General features: G+C 42.0%; 1 protein-coding gene and 1 long non-coding RNA gene across 4 annotated transcripts in view; one reads left to right on the top strand and one right to left on the bottom strand.

Moving 5' to 3' along the window:
- The window catches only part of ARHGEF38 (Rho guanine nucleotide exchange factor 38), a 36,345-nt gene that overhangs the window by 2,986 nt on the left and 16,844 nt on the right, over positions 1 to 16,515 (bottom strand). Inside the window, exons 4-11 of the mRNA XM_005238085.4 lie at positions 15,864 to 16,011; positions 12,873 to 12,890; positions 8,230 to 8,429; positions 7,585 to 7,718; positions 5,857 to 5,961; positions 4,539 to 4,661; positions 1,803 to 2,123; positions 57 to 197 (exon numbers count right to left, since the gene is read on the bottom strand). Of these exons, the coding sequence (XP_005238142.2) occupies positions 57 to 197; positions 1,803 to 2,123; positions 4,539 to 4,661; positions 5,857 to 5,961; positions 7,585 to 7,718; positions 8,230 to 8,429; positions 12,873 to 12,890; positions 15,864 to 16,011 (1,190 nt within the window). The remainder of the gene's footprint in view (positions 1 to 56; positions 198 to 1,802; positions 2,124 to 4,538; positions 4,662 to 5,856; positions 5,962 to 7,584; positions 7,719 to 8,229; positions 8,430 to 12,872; positions 12,891 to 15,863; positions 16,012 to 16,515) is intronic.
- Positions 117 to 15,870, top strand: LOC114012334 (uncharacterized). 3 transcript variants are annotated; one of them, XR_008746090.1, is made up of 4 exons: positions 117 to 211; positions 889 to 958; positions 12,155 to 12,298; positions 14,965 to 15,870. It is a non-coding gene; the product is annotated as an uncharacterized LOC114012334 (long non-coding RNA). The 3 variants fall into 3 exon arrangements; XR_003554722.2 differs by lacking the exons at positions 12,155 to 12,298; positions 14,965 to 15,870 and adding exons at positions 3,593 to 3,670; positions 4,406 to 4,545; XR_008746089.1 differs by lacking the exons at positions 12,155 to 12,298; positions 14,965 to 15,870 and adding an exon at positions 3,593 to 4,545.

Below are 16,515 nucleotides of genomic sequence, written 5' to 3' on the forward strand. Positions count from 1 at the left end.
ATCAAAAGCAATCAAAAGAGGATGCTTCATACACAAATCAAATGTGTAGTACTCACCAGAGAAGGGGCAGGTTTTTTTTTTTCAAAGCTCAATTTTCTCTCAATAAAGGTTGCACTGCTGTTTTCTTTTACAAAATTCAGCTTGTGAACCTCCTCCATCAACTGATTCTGCACTTCACAGATGCTTGAGGAAGACAGCTGCAAACACAAAGGTGGGTTAGATCATGTGAACAAAATGGTAAGGAGATTTGAGAGGGCAGATTTGGTTTAGTGGGCTGAATGCTAAGAGTCAGGAAATCTGACAAGTTACTGCTATTTTCTGCAGAGCCGTAGTGTGCTAAGTACAAGATGGGAAGAAAAGGTCGGTCCTTGCTTAAAGAAAGTTTGATTGCTATTAGATTTAAAAGACATACTAATTTAAGTTAAATCACCAAATAATATTCTAAACAGTGATGAAAATGAACAGCCTTGCACTTATGCTACTGAGCCACCTGCTTTCAGATGCAAATGTGCATCTCAGCAGCTATCAGAGTGGCCAATGTGCTGCAAGGCTTGGAGTAGCTTACCCCACAGCTGCGTGTTTGTGCAAGTAGGTGCTGCCACCAGGTTAAAAATCGTTGAGTATGATGAAGCTCTGTCTGTGGCAATGGGTAAGTGCTTTTGGTTTGTGCCTAACCACAAGTGTATTTGCTGATGTAAACATAAAATAGAAAAAGAAGGTAATTTTGTAGGCAGAGCCTCACAGAAAACTGCTTGACACAACAGCTTTCAAAACATAAAATCGTCAAATTACAGGGATGCAATTTCTTCACGCAGGAAAGCCTTCATTTTCCCATTAAGCAGCTCAGCTCTATGTTTTGATCTTGATCTTGCTTTCTTAATTTTTCAGCTGCCCCTGACTATAACATGCTGTGTTCGGGCCTTGATGGAAAGGAATGTTCCAGAATTGCCTCACTACGGTAAGTTTCCTATATAGAGTCTTGCTCCAATCCAGGTGAGTGGATTTGGATTATTGCAGCTGTGTTTCTCAGGGGGTTCAAGTCCTCTAGGCAGAAGTACAGCAAAACTGAAACGCTGTGATTTTCACACAAATTAAGAATAATTTCTCAGCTTCATTCTTCAGGTAATGATCATAGTGCCCAGAAAGAGTAGAGTGGGCTGGAGGAACTAATGCCCTTCTGCGTAGCTCAGACCTTGGTACCTCAGACTTTGGTACCTTTGGCTACGTAAGTGAACTGGTTTGAACTTTGTAAAAAAGCCAACATAGATGAAGCTATTCCTTACTGCTTAGACATGTCTGCAGGAGCTTCTGCAACATTTTTGGGTTTAAAAGCAACTTGCTTTTCACAGAAGTTATTTCATCAGATCTCCGAATTTGTTTCTCTTGCCATCATCTGTGACACTGCAGGTCTAGCAGCAACAGTTCACGTGCTTTCTTAGAACTGATCTTCCTGTGTTTTCTGGGCTACTCAGGGTAAATGCTAAGAAACAAAAACTAAAATGCTTGTAGCTCCCTCCTTTTTGCCTTACTGTGATGTTCTTGTTGTTATTATCAGTGTAACAGCTGGAACAGCTGCATTAGGATCATTCTCAATGGAAAGTCCAGGCCTGACAAAACTTGAGCTCAGAATTTAACTTTTACTGAGCTTGCAAGGGAAAAAAAAACCCCAAACCTGACTGTGCTAAGCAGAACAAACAAAATCAGTATAGATTGTAGGTAGGTGTCCTACATAACTTTAGTCAATCAAACAGAAAGAAAAAAGAAAATAAAGGCAGACCTACACCTGTTTCTAATGTACTTACTGGAACAGGCACCGCCACAGCAGAATTTGATTGAAGTGCTGCAGACATAATATTCCTGAGGAGGGTGATGAAGCAATGCAGGCAGTTCAACACAATCTTTTTGGCTGCTCTGTTGAATACCTGAAGTTCTTCCACTAGCTGTGCATTTAGAGCCTCATAGTCTTTCTTTGCCAGGTCCAGCTCTTCTCTTGTTGACCTCTGAAGGTAACTGTTGTAGTCCAACAACTTATCATAGCGCTTCTGGATGAGCTTCTGTGGGCCTGAAAACAAGGCTTGTAGGGCTGAGAGAGGAGTCAAAACAAGCTTGTCCAGCTGAGCCATCTGGAAAGGTATAAAACAGACCTACTTGTATCAGACAGTCCTTCAGACCCAGTAACAGGTTAAGCCTGAAGGCAGCCTATCAAGCAATCTGTTAGCTACTCTTCACAAAGCATTGCTGTCAGAGGCAGCTTCAAGGGTCTAGCAGGAGTTAGAATCTCCTTCACAGCACTGCAAAAGACAGGTAATAGTTTTGCAGCATGAAGTGTCTGGTAATGGTAATGGTCCCTTGGAGCATGCAGCCTGAGGTACTGCCCTCAGCATGTTACTGCTGAGGAAAAACTGGGCAAGGATTGGTGAAGTGGTCCAATAAAACTGGGATTTCTATCACTGGAAGGCCCATGCCACTATACAGTCTAGAGGCAATGGAGTCTTGTTAAATGGCAGTCTTGCAGCCTTGAATGCTATCAAAGCTTTTTTTTTTTTTTGCCCACACACACACACACCCTGAAACAGCTGTAACTCAATTCCTGTTTAAGCAAACACAAACAATCACTTGATTTGATTAAATTATGTTATGCTTGTTGGTTTTATCTGTAGTAATCAACGAAATTAGACACCTGGTAAAAAAACAAAGTCTTTCTCAGACTTTTCCATTAGTCTCTAATTGTCTCAAGGGATTAATATTGCATGAAATAAAATTTATTGTTGTAAGTCACTTGTTCAAATACAGCACAGGCTTGTAGTGAGTGAAACTCATCATCATATTGAAGCTCTTGGATGTCCTACGTGAATTAAGTTGTTGGGTTGAATGTGAAAATAAGAAAGCAGCTGTCCTTCTGCCCTCTGTAACACACCACAGTTGAGGATGGAGCCATCCTAGCACCAGAATTGCTTTTCCAAGGCCAAGATGATGTACACTGGCTAGATGGTTCCTACTTCTTTTCCACCTGAAAAACTGGGCTGTGTTTAGAAAACCAATTTTTGATAAATTAAGAAAACAATTTTTCCAAGCTGCTGGACCTGATTTCTGGAAGAAAAGAGGCTATTGTGGATTTCTGCCCTAAAATATAATGACAGAGGAAGGTATTCATTATTGACAAATGCACAAAGAAATAAAAATACTAACCTGAGCCCATTGTTGAGATCTCCCTTGATAATACCCTTCCAGGACAACATATGAATAACACTATGGGTTGTTCAGTGAGAAAATCAACTCATTGTGCAATGTCAGGACAAAAGCTTTTTTTAAAAAAACTCGCAGATAGGATAGAGAATCCTTGTAATCTTGGAAATCCAAGACACAGAAATAAATAGATAAAAAGTAGAAATTAACAAGGTTAATAACAATATGTATAGTTAAAAACGAATAAGATTAAGTTTTAGGGTTTTTGGCTTTTTTTAATTACATAGACCTTCAGAATAGCTGGGTCATGAGCCAATAGGAGTTACAATAGTTTTTCTGAAAAAAAGTTTTCTGTTTCATCTATTGTTGAATGGCTTCTTCTCTTCTTTGATGTTTTTGAATATAGGGGCATCTTCCATACTGGACACACTCACCTCTGCAATGATAGAGGGGTACTCCTCTGCACTTTATGCAGTTATTTCTGGTAAAGACATTGAAAATATCTTTCTGATTATTGATATTAATTTTTGAGATTCTTTTCAACTGCAGGGACTTCAGAGGAAATGAAATACAACATCTCACTTCCTTGTCATTATCTCAGAGGATGGGGTCTGTCAAAGATCCTTCTGTTTCTTGGCAAACTCTGCGGTTTTTGGAAAGGATCGAATGGCTGTATTTTAATCAGCACAAACCTAGAAAAGTGTAGGAAAACCTCCACCTCTGAATTTTTCCAGCCTAGGCAAATTGAAGAAGCAGCCTTCCCCATTCTGAAGAGACATTTTAGTCTATCTTAGTAGAGCCAGGCATTAAGAGTTTACTTGGACCCTGAAAGCAAGAGACGAGTTGAAAAACTATTCCCTTTTTTATTTTTTTAATTGCTTTTTAATTCGCATGGGCTATATTCACATTTTTCACGGTTTCCCTGTATGAAGGATAGTAACTTATTTGAAATACAGCTGGGACTTTCACGAATCTGTGATTCCAGGAGCTAATAGTTCACGAGTGCAACAAAGATCACAAAAGTTGTTCTAAAACTGTGTGTTGGTAACAAAAGTAGCAAAGCAAAGATCTGCTGCTCTTGTCTAAAGCTTAGATGAAACACGCCAATTTAGCACAAAGATTGTAGTTTAAAGCCAGGAATTTAGATTGAAAAGTTTTCTTTAGCTCTTCTAGGGAAAACACAGTGCACTTACACTGAATTTTATCTTCTTTCTTACAGAAACTGAACAAAAAAACCCATTCATCTTTCCCAATGGATTCCTATGTTTTTGCTCTTTCCTGTCTTTCCCACATAGCCCTGTTTTCTCACACGTACAGATAGCTGTGTAACAGTGGACATTGCATAAACTTACAAGGTCTTCACAGAGATTTGCAGTGTTGTTCTGTTTTTTCAAACAGTTGTTGACACTGTCATCTTTGTCTTGCAAGATTTCCTGAAGCCCAGTTATATTCTGTGCAGCCAGATGTATGGAATCCTAAATGAGAAGTTTGTAGGAAGATGAAACTGCATTATGATCTGTTTTAATATACTGCATTCACTCATGCAGATACTGCAGTAATACTGATGGAATCAGAAATATTTTCCATCTGTGACACCTGTGCAGTTGCTGTGCAGTTGCCAGCCATTGTGGGATTGTTTCCTGTAATAATATTTTCCTGTTTTGTCTATTTTCAGTGTAAACTATGTAAGAATCAAGTTGTTAATGTTCAACTGAAAAACTTATGCCCCAACCTAGTGAATGTCCCACTGGAACTTAGCTACTCCTCAGCAAGAAACCAGCTCAAGACCCATGCACCCTCAAAGGCCTCTTCTGGAGGACTAAGTAGGACTACAGCAGTGTACTTCACTTACTCTGAGTTTTAATCTTAATGAAGTGTGCATCTCTTTGGATAAGGAGTTGTCAACACCATTCCAGGCAACAACTCCTGCCGGCTGAGCTCACTGGCCTTCCCCTATTTGCTGAACTAAATGAGGTGCACTTGCAATAAGCTCTGGCCAGCTGGCTATCGATCTTACCCACCTCCCAAACAGCCTTTGTGTCTGGTTTGGGCACACTTTGAAGGGCCTCATGTCATCTACAAAGTTGGCAATTTGTCCACGAGAGGGAAAAGTTGGTAAGTTGCAAACGAACAGACATCTTGGGAGAGGAGGATTAAAGCAAAGACATTTACAGCACTGTAGCACTTCATACACCTAATGCAAACACCCTTAACACAACGTAGCAGCAGGATCTAGGAAGGACTCTTCACATCCAGGATATGTATTTTAGGACATTTTAATTCATGTGGCTGCAACTCGGTTCTTCCATTTTTAATGAGAAGCAGTTGGTGCTTCACTGCAGCAGATGTGCCTGACCCGTATGACAGCTTTACACAGTGACTGAAAGTCCTAACTGTGCCACCAGACAGCAATTGCTTTTCTGTACTGCGCTTGTGGGTCTCTGTAGAGCCTGGTTGTGCAAAGGGGAAAATCCAGAAGTGTGGGCTTCAAAACCTCTTTGCCATGGGCTCAGTAATGCAGGAGCAGCACAGCTCATTTATTTAATATCTTGATGTAAACAGGCCTGCTTATAAATATTTTGGTGTTGCCTAACCAGTGGCATAAATGTGTGCTAAACTGGTTATGGACATGGTTTGTGGTTACAGGTTTCAAAAAAGGCCTGTACCCACCTGTAGATGTTGTGAGGAGAGCGAAATGTTCTTCATGCACAATTTCACAGTCTTCTCTAAACTTCGAAACAACTTTTCTTCCTTATTAAAAGTTTCATCTTTCACCTAAAATAGATGTTTGCACTGTTATTTTGGCAGTCCAGAAGAGCCTGGCTAATGAAAGAAACATCCAGAGCACTGCTGAAAAAACACCAAACCTTCCCTGAACTCCTCCCTTTGCAAACAGAACGGGTCAGCCCCTAATTCTCCCAAACTCTAATTTTAATCCAAGAAAAGTCAAAGGCACGGGGCAACGTGACAGAGAATTTAACTTTTAATCCTTTTGGAAGGAGGGAGTTGCTTTATTACAAGCACACCTACGTGTGCCAACAGAACTCTTTATTTTCTGTATATTGTTGATCCATTTGAGGAAACAGGGGTGAAAATTGTAAGATATTTTTGATGTCGTGGCGTTAGTCCCCTGGGTGCTTCTTTGTGGTGCCGGAGCGCTTTCCCGCAGGCAGGCTGCAGGGGGCGCTGTTACCTCTACAGCCATGCCAGCCTCAGCCGGAGACCTCAGTCGCTGGAAATAGGTTTGTACTACTTTTTTTTTTATGCTAGCTGGAGAAAAAAAAAACTGAAAATACGTTTATTTCAGTATTCCAGCCTACCTTTTACTTGAGGAATTTGAGAAATATCAAGTCTCGTCTTCAGCTGTAAGGGTCACAGCATGTTTCAGAGATGTGAATTGGGAACTTAGTCTAATTAAGCAGGAGATTCTAAAATGATTCTCAGATGTTTTAAGCTTAAACAAACACAAAACAAAAACAAAAACCCAAGCTTCTAAAGAAAAAAAGATCACATCTCCCCTTAATCAAATTTAATTCCCTGTTTTCCTCTGATTTTATAGCCTTGCTGGTGTCCCATTCTGAATACAAAAATTTCCACTGTACAAATAAATGAACAGAAAAAATAAATGTGGGTAGTTTGCGTCAGAGAAAGGGGGAAAACACTGATAAAAAACAAACTAGGAAAAAATGGCACGTAGCTTGTAAAGTCACATCTAGAAAGGCAAGTGACCTTGTGTAATCAGCCATCTCATGCAGTGAGGTGCACTGGATATCATTCTCAAGGTCAGTTGTAATTGATTTTCTTTGAGATTTAGTTTTAAGCTTTCCTGAAAATGTTTATCCTGCTAGGTTTTGAATTACAACCTAGAAATTATGAAGGAGTGTTTTATTTTTGGCTACCCAACACCCATCAGACTTATCACAGGGCTCTTTGCCTCTGGTAGTTTTGACAGTTCCAAGTCCTTACACACACCATGGCCTTTCCTAATCCGAAGCAGTGCTCATCTTCCTCCTGTGTTCGGAACCTGAATGGTACACTGCAGAGCAAGACAGACCGGACACGTTCTCAGCACCGACAATGACTATTGCCAGTCTGCCCACAAAGCATCGAACTCAGGATCAGTTTTACAAAACTACCAGTCACTTCCTCTCTGGTGAAGATCAGAAGTTTGAGAAACTCTTAGATAATAAAGGAAAAGGTGGAGAACACATTACGTTGTTTTCTATTTCAATCACAGAGATCTTTCCTGTCTTCTGTGACAGTCAGAAAAAGACTTTATAAAAAATACAGAAAAAAAGCAACACCACAAACTCCATTTCCAACCTGTTTTTAAAAATGCCCAGTGCAAAAGCAGAACTGAAGCTGCCAATGCAAATCAGCAGTTGGATGAGTAAGTACCTGAGGTTCTCCCCCCGTCAGTAATTTCAGGTGACTGGTGACCCTCTTGGATTTCTTGCTAATGGAGTGGATATTCAGTCGGGAAAACTTTTCTTTAAGGGTTTCATCATCATCATTCTTCTTATACTTCAGCACTGCAGAGAGAGAGAGAATTTCATGACACTAATAATCTGTATTTGCAGGGCTTTTCACAGGGACAGGCACACAAATATGAAACCATTTGAAAGCAGACACTTTGATGTCACCTGCTGTAATCTTGTGTGAAAACGCTTGAGATGATGAAAAACCTGTTATCAACACTAGCCTTGGGAAGAATGAAGTTAGGGCTTCAATGTGGCAAGTCTATAAGAAGTATTGCTATTACTGCATCTTAATTATGTTGCAGTGTTTGCAACTGCATTAGGGACAATGAACAAGGATGAATTCTTTCATCATTTTTGTATTTCTGGAGTTACCAGTCAGATAACATAGCTGGATGAGGACAGGTGACATTAAGGCATCTGTTACCTTCTTAAAACCCAGCGTATCACAAAGCTCGGCTAGCAGCAGCCAAAGCTGTTGTAGCGATATGACTGGAGTTGAAACCTGTCTTATAATTGCCAGCCCAAACCTAAAAAGACAGAACTTACTGTGCCTTTTTCTTACCTAAGTCTTTCCTCCTTTTAAGTTCATTGATGTTCACATTAATGTTTTTCATAGCAAAAAGGGCATCTTGTAGCACCTTGTGGTCGGGGTGAGAAGCAGGAGTTGAATTCAAGAGTTCACAGAGTAACAAGGGATATTTCATCACCCGTTGCACTGGTTTGATCATCAGGGATCCCATGTCCGTGAGATTTGGCTTTCCTCTATAATTTATACAAAAAAAATTGTCACATAAGGAGAAACTCCTTGAAGACAAAAACTTATTATTTCTGTCTAGTCATTTAGACATGCTGCCTTTTATATCCTTCAGTTGAACATTCAGCTACAGAAAATATCAAAACCAGAGCAGTGCTTTGCACTGAGTCATAGTCACTTAAGTACAATTACCCCTCAAGTAAAAAAATAAGCTACATCTGTCAGGGAACAAGGGCCGTTGTAAACGAAACCCTCCTCTCGCCCCCTCAATGAAAAATACATACCAGGTCTGAGTTTTCTGTGTTTTCAGCAACCCTCTAGACTATTGCTTAGACATTACCTCTGAAACTGTCCCACTCAGTCTTGAGGGTGCATGCGGTACAACTTACACACCACAAACACCCAGGAAGGGAGATGGTAGGTGGAAGAACAAATAACAGGAAGTTTGAGAAACTGTCTGAGTGAGGCTATTACATCCTCCTCCGGCCCCTCAGGCTTAAAATTGCAACATCTCTGCTGCAAGTAAATGGGACGCCCGTTCATGGTCAGGGCTGCATCCCTTCTCACACCACCTCCCAGCTCGACACAGCCACCCTCAAGTTTTACTGTCTTTCACCTGTGCTTTTTCTTTGCTGTCTGCCAGTGGGTTATTTCTAAGGATACCTGAGCTTCCAAAGGTACCGGATCTGGCCTGGAGAAATGCTGAACATACAGGATGTTCACCCAGGCTTGATCCAACCTGCTGGAAGTCACTTTACACGAAGGCAGAGCAGGCAGCTGCCTAGGGTGGCAGAATGAGGGTAGGAAAGTCACAGCTTCCAGCACTGGCACAGGGATGCTCTGTGGCTCTAGGTTCGAGCCCCACTGGCTTGGTGGGGGCAGCGGAGCAGCTTCCCCAGGCACCCAAACGGCTCAGCCCATCCAGGCCACCCGAGCTCTCCGGCCCCCACGCAAGGCAGTTACCAGCCAGCTGAATCCATGCTCCGCTCTGAACAAAAGCTTTGCTCACGCTCTCTAGGCTTGAAGGGGGAGAGGCTGTGCACTTTGAAGGCTGTCACAACAGCCTGGAAGAAAACAGGGAAGGGCAGGACGGAGCCACACGTGCCTTCATTACCATCCACACGGCTGGTAGAAACATGGGGCCTCCCCGGGTTAGGTAACACCAGGTGACCAAGCCCGAGGGCCAGGGCCAGCTGCTACTGAGGCTCCAGCAGCGGGACAGACATGTCCCTTGTCTCCCCTTGTTACAGCACACTCCTGAGCAGTCCAGACAGTGATCTAGCACCAGTGCTGGCACAAACCACCTGCAACTCACGGACCTCCCCTTTGAAACTGAGCATGAGCTGTCGGTAACAGTGTGAAGGGCAGTAAAACAGAGCAAGCTTCCCATTTGCATGCCCGAAAAGGCTGCTTTGGAGGGAAAAAATGTTGCTTGATGTGAACCATGCAAGAGTTAATGCTAGGCAAAGAAGGATTTCTGCATATGGAAAGATGGAATAACAAACGCAATGTAGAAGGAAAGTACAAAAAACAGGGAACAGCCACTTGGTTTTGCAGGCTGACATCTATTGTTTTGTGCAGCAGGAAGAGTAAAAGAGAAAAATAAAAAAGCTTTCATTCCCACTTTTATATGTATAAAAAGTACAAGAGCCAATCCTTACTGCTGACTAATTAACAATTTGAATGCCTTTGAGAAGAGACATCTGCATATTTAAACCATCTCTCTCACACAGGCATTATCTGTAAAAAAGTTCTGCACGAAAAAAAATTAACAGTAGATGCCTTTTAAGGCTTCTTGATGTCCCCAAACCTTCTCATCATTTCAATCCCCCTCGTTTTCCCTGTATCCTACATTAAATAGAGAGCTATTTTCCCTTTTTTCAGCTTCTGGCAGCAATAATGAAAAAAAAATCTTAAATTGTTATTGTTTTCTCTGAAAAGCCCCATGAATGCAAATCTATAAAGCTGCCTCATGAATGGAAAAATCTTCAAGTGTCTTCTCTTTATATAGTTGCACTTTGGACAGCTGCCCAAGTGATAAACAGCCCTCTGTTCGCATATCTGCATGACACAGTCTTGCAATATGGTTTGAGAGATAGTAGGTTTGTTATAAGATAATGACTCCCTGGGGCACGAAATGCCACAAAGTTCAACTCATCTAATTCTCCCCAGCAAGATTAGCTGATGATAGCCACTCTCCCTGGACGAGTCCCATTTGCAGTGTGCCCCATTAGGATGCACCTGGGCACCGGGGCAGGACACAGCCCTGCCACGCAACCGAAACAGGCGAGTAACGGCTTGTGACATCTATTGTGCAGAAAATTAAGTTGATAATTCATTTGTGATGCTCCTTCAGCCTTCCCCCCATGTTATTGTGAGTTTAGCAAGTATTCTAGGTCACATGTAGCTGTACTAATCTCATTGCAAATTAGCACTGTAGCTCTGCAGTCAATGCAGCTGGCTTAACTGCAGTGAGCTTTACAACATACCCTTCCTCCTTCCCTCCTCAAAACAAAGTCACAAATGCAGAAGGATTCCCACCTGTTTAAAACACACAGGGTGGTGAGCTATGCAAAGATAGGCGATTCAGGATCTCATTTCACTCGCTGTCATCACCCAGCAGCTGGGTCCAGTGCCAAACACAATAGCCGATGTGGTACCGCAGGGCTGAGGCTGGTGTCACACTCAGCTTGGTGGTTTTGAAATGGTGTGTGGGCACCACAGGCTGCAGCATGGCTTAAATTCTCGGGCTTCGTCGTTTACTGTGCGTGAGTTCATTTTAGTACAAGGCATGTAGGGCAGATAATTCACTGCGCTGTAAGGCTCTCGGGCAAACCCAGGGAATTCACTGAGGCTGCACAGTTGTTAAGCCAAGCAGAATGTAACCTGTTGAGCTGCTAGCAAAGGACAGCCCTGTCTGGTATTCATGTAATTGTTTCCCTGATCATGGCTGAATGAAAAGCAGTCTGGGAGCAGCAACCTCACAGACCATTGAGGGTGAGTTACACTGTATTTTCCAGTTCAACATGAACCAGATTTTTGGGTGCAGTCCTGCCCGAGTGCTGCCGAGGCTCTGCAACTTCTAAGCTGAGTTGCAGGTGATGGCATTTCTGAGTGCCCTGCTGGTCAGCAGGGAAGGTGAACACCATCACACTGTGCAAGCAGCCAAGCTCAGGGAGGGTCCCACAACTAAACCTGGCTCATCGCGCTCTGCACAGCTTTATAAAAGCCAGTTTAAACTCAGAAAGTTAGTTGTATCCTACACTCCACTGGAAGCCATTTGAAGGAGGAAACTAGGCGTTCATTTCTGATCAGGATACACAAGGCAGAGCAGCCAGTCTTGTGCTATTTCCACACGTGTTGCTTTCTCACATGATGTTATTGTGACTCTCTAGATATTTTGTTCCTCTTGAAGCCCCATTCCCTGGGAGACAGGAGTATACAAGAATGTCCCTTACCAAAACAAAATGCAGAAAAACTATTTCCTATCATAGTCTAAAACTTGAAAACCCCAACTGCAGAATTCCAACATGCAAATCCTTCAAAGTGTATTTTACACAGATTTTACTTACGATGTGTGACTGACTGATTAACAGATTCTCTGGCTTTACAGATGTTCCTCTCCTACCCACACAGAGCACACTGGCTCCCCTTTTCTCTCTTAACATTCCTGTCTGGAGTTGTAATTATTTTCTTCAGTTCAGCTAACCCCTCCTCTGACCTCTCCCTACAGGTAACTTCAAGAGATGCTGTATTTCAATGATCCCAGCCTGCTGGATGTCCAGAAACTGCAGCTGTGGTAAACACTCCTTTACAGCTTTTCAAAGATGTCACATTTGGCACAGAAATCCTTTAGCCACAAGTTTTCAGTGTCTGGGTGAGTATTCTAGCAAAGTGTTGCAATGAGTTTGTTCTTTTCTCACGTTCTTCCAGCCACTGTCAGAGGGAATATCCTAAGGTGGACTTTTCATATAGGGCTACCAAAAGGGGCATCACCTCAGAAACAGCTTTACCTGTGAACCTGACATATTCTAGCAGGTCTACAGAGACCTCTGCAAGATGATTTCAGAGTGTCTGAGTTTTGAAGACTGACACTATGCTATTGACATGCACTCCTGCAGACCTCAGAGCTCTCTAAGCACATTTATGAGACAGGGAAGTGATAATAAAGGGGTCTGAATCAATTAGTAACCAAATTAAGTAGCTTCATAAACCATAAGTTTTGAAAGATATGGCAGGCTAGTACAGTGGTAATTATAAAACTAGATAGGCTTAGGAAAATTAAAACTGAGAGTCTTTATCACATATGTCCTGGAAAAATCTATGGGTTACACCGACACAAAAGGCTTGTGTTCTTAAAATTGCCACATCTACAGTTTTAAGCATACTGAAGATAAATTATAGATATTTTAAAGATTATTTTACATGTAGGAAAGGCTTCTAGTACTTACTCTTCCTCATATATCTTTCTGAAAAAGAGAAGAAAACAAAACATATATTAGATTCCTCCTAAAAGAATTTATACAGATCGAGGGCCAGATTCTCAGATACACTTCAGTGACACAGAGCAGCCATAACTGGCCAGTTAGCTTAGGTTTATGGCTGCTATGTGTCAGCAGAACTGCACAAAACAACCAGAGGGTACTGGTGAATCTGGCCCTGTATCTTTTTGTAAGGACAGCCCCAAATGAGAAAGGATTGTCAGAAACCTGGCTTTGGCTATAAGACCCAGTCTTATCCTAACAGTGTTAGAGAAGGAAGTTTGGGTCACTGTGCCAACAACGGTAAATAACATCAAGTCTTTAATACAAAAAGTAACATTAAACATATCATTATTACACTTTACATGCATTCCTGTCTACTCCCTTTAAATAGAAGTGTATTTCTAAATGAGAAAGAATATATTTCAGCCTTTTCAGATACAGAATCAAAGAAGCTGTTAGGTTTTTTGTAGGCTACATGTCAACTGAAACCTCTTCAGAGGAGGATGGTGTTTGATACATATACTGAAAGCAGCAGGAACGTACAATTGTAGTTTGGAAACATGCAAACATGTGCATAGAATATTTTCCTTATGGTATAAATTCACTCAAATGCAAGAGAACAAAAATGTTGCTCAGTCTCTGTGTTAGGTTTTCCTGACATCACGTTGTCAGCCACTGCTTTTTGACTGCCTGAACTCTTATCTCCTTGCCCACCGGTGCCTAACTGAGCATCTGGAAGCTGGTGCTTTCATAGCTTCTGCACTGTCAGCACTTGGCGTGCTTATAATGTCCCTCTGCCCCTGTAATAGTTGACCAAGCAACTTCAGGCTGAAAGCAGAGCAGGTAGTTGCCAGCATCCTTTCATTTTTACCAGCTGCATTTCTTTGGCTAAGCTAGTAAACAACATCCCCTGTTTGCATAATCACTGCTGTAACAGTGGACTCTACAGAATCTGGATTTGCACATGTCTCCAAGGCAGACACCTACATTTTGGGATGGAATTTTTCCTCTTCAGTCAACAGGAGGAATAGGAATCTCAGCATGGCTAATTAAATCTGATTTGTCTGTAAAGATGTGCAGAGTGCCACTCTCAAATTGCTTCTGATGTAGAACTTGTTTTTCACATGGCAGATATTACTCAGCTGAGAAACAGAAGCCCCTAGTAATGTTAGGCCATTATAATTTTTTTTTTTTAAATGGAAAAATATTGTTTCCAAGAAAAAAGAATTATTTAAGACATAAACATTTTTCAAGAATAGTCACCAGCCCCTGCACTTCTTATGTCTTCACAATGGAAAACAGCCTATAACTTATTTCGTAAAAATGCTGCATAATTTTCTTCCTAGGGCAAGTATTCTCTAGTCAGTAGTAACAGATTTAGGTGCCCACAACTCTGTATTTGGGTGTGCACTTTCAGGTCTTAGTAGTTGAATTGGCTGTGGTGTTTAGACACTGGGGAAAAACACAGCATAGTGTACATGCACCAGTGCATTTTTTTGTCGGTTCCTGTTTAAAGTCTAATCAGGAAAGAACAAGACAAAACATGGCTTCATTGTGAGGAAGGCCTGGTCACTTCCTGCTAGCAAAGGCTACAATGGCCCAACACAAAATATCCTTCACAAATCCCAGCTGTGATGTTGGAACAGGAGCTCCTCTTGCCGGCTCTAGAACTCAAGTAGCAGCATCCACACTAGCATGTATGTGGACACTATCTTTATTTCCTTCCATGTCCCCTTGCCTCAGCAGCAGGGATTAATGAATGACAGTAGTGGCTTCTCTTGATTAGCCAGAAGAGAATATTGTAGGCATCAGCAACTAAAACACCCCCTTAGGGGAGATACCTGGCCATCCCTTAGCTTGAAAGCCTGAGTTGATATGAATATCTATTTCTTTAACTTCTCATGTAGCTAAAACCTAAGTACCCTGCACATATACTTTGTTATGTATTTAATAACTGGACATGTTTCACAAAATAAGCCTTATTTTCGACATAATCTGTCTTCAAGGTGAACATTTTTCTTTTAAGGTTGTTAATATTTTCCTCCACCGCTCCTTCCAGATTTCACTTGGACATACTTCTCCTACGTCTTAACACACCTCTGCAGACCGATCACTAACAGGGGTGTTGTTGAAATACCAGTTGTTGATGTACGCTGCATTATTTGTGACAGCTTTACATCTCTGCTACAAGCATGTAGCATGGGCCTTTCCTGGAGCTGGAGCTAGACCTCTGATCTGAAAGACCATGGCGCGTTCCCTCATGACAGCTCTGTGTGATGGTGCTTTTGGAAAGTGAGGGGGCAAGGGGATCCATCGAGTGGATGAGCTGGTTCCTGCGACTGGCTGCAGGAGGAAGCTACACTGGAGGAAAGATGGATCCATTATTCTGTGGTACCCCCAGTTCTTGACACATTTCCCTGAGGGGCTGGCACTGGAGCTGACGGCACATAGCACCTTCCAGTGGTGGGACCTGGCAGCTTGCTCCAACACTGTTCGGTCTCAAATACTCCCATCATGAGGTGTCCAGCACCCACAGCCACTCCATGTCCCTGGGGCGGTGCAACAGGGACCCAGAAACACCAGTGCACATGAATAGCTCTGTTACAGGCTATTTTAATTCAGGCAATAGATTTGCTGAAAACAGGAGCAGCAAGTTTCCTGGGAGCTGGGCAAGGTGTTCCCAGTAGCCCATGATATGATGCAGCATTTTTTTGCCAGTATGGGGCACTGAAGCTAAGGGAAGAACAACTTTCCATGTACTATTTTTGGCCATCTTAGAAAGAACTCTAATCACGGCCCCTGGCTTGTCATCTTTTCATGAAAGCAGCATAAGCCAGAGCTTCCAGCAAGCCTCATAAAACTCTGGATTTACAGGGGACCTTTCATCTACATCCATTTAAAATGTTCCCTGCCAGGCAGCTGACTATGGACAGAAATCATCATTTGAAAAGATCTTACTTTAAGGACTGTACACAGTCTCTTAAATGCTGCTTCAGTTCTTCATCCTTTTCATAGGATTCCAGCATGGTGTGTGCATCATCATGGCGATAGCAATAGATTTTATATGTGTTTTCTAGCGGGCCTTTAATCTGCAAGAACACTTCCCCTGTTAAGGAGAAAAACAAAGCGTGTCAAGCCAGACAACAGCATCTCAGAAGGAGTTTTATTATTCCACCACATTAGCCGTGAGCTAAAAAGGCTGGCTTCCACTTTACTTCCCTTAGAAATGATCTTGCGTGTTTATGTGCATTATTTATTACATGTATTTCTCAGCTGCTCATCTTTGTCATAGCCAGGCACCATTATATCAGTGTTAACGCACAAAAAATCCCTCAGGAAAAGGCACGAGATCTCTACCCCTTGTACCCCTTCATACACAACCCCCTAATTCACTGCTCCAGCTTAATGCCCCTTCAGTGGAAACCACACAGGAGAGCTTAACTGTTAAGAGGAGACCATTTTTGTGGTGTGCGCTGGCAGGAGGGATGAATGTAAGCCTGTTAATTTTCCTTTTGACTTTTTTTTTTTCAACTAAATATGAACTTAAATGGGTTATAACAGGAATAATGAGTCCCATTAGCCATTTCACTTTTATCTGTTTTGCAAAATC

The sequence above is a fragment of the Falco peregrinus genome, chromosome 2 (genome assembly GCF_023634155.1).
Source record: "Falco peregrinus isolate bFalPer1 chromosome 2, bFalPer1.pri, whole genome shotgun sequence".
NCBI classification, from domain to species: domain Eukaryota; kingdom Metazoa; phylum Chordata; class Aves; order Falconiformes; family Falconidae; genus Falco; species Falco peregrinus.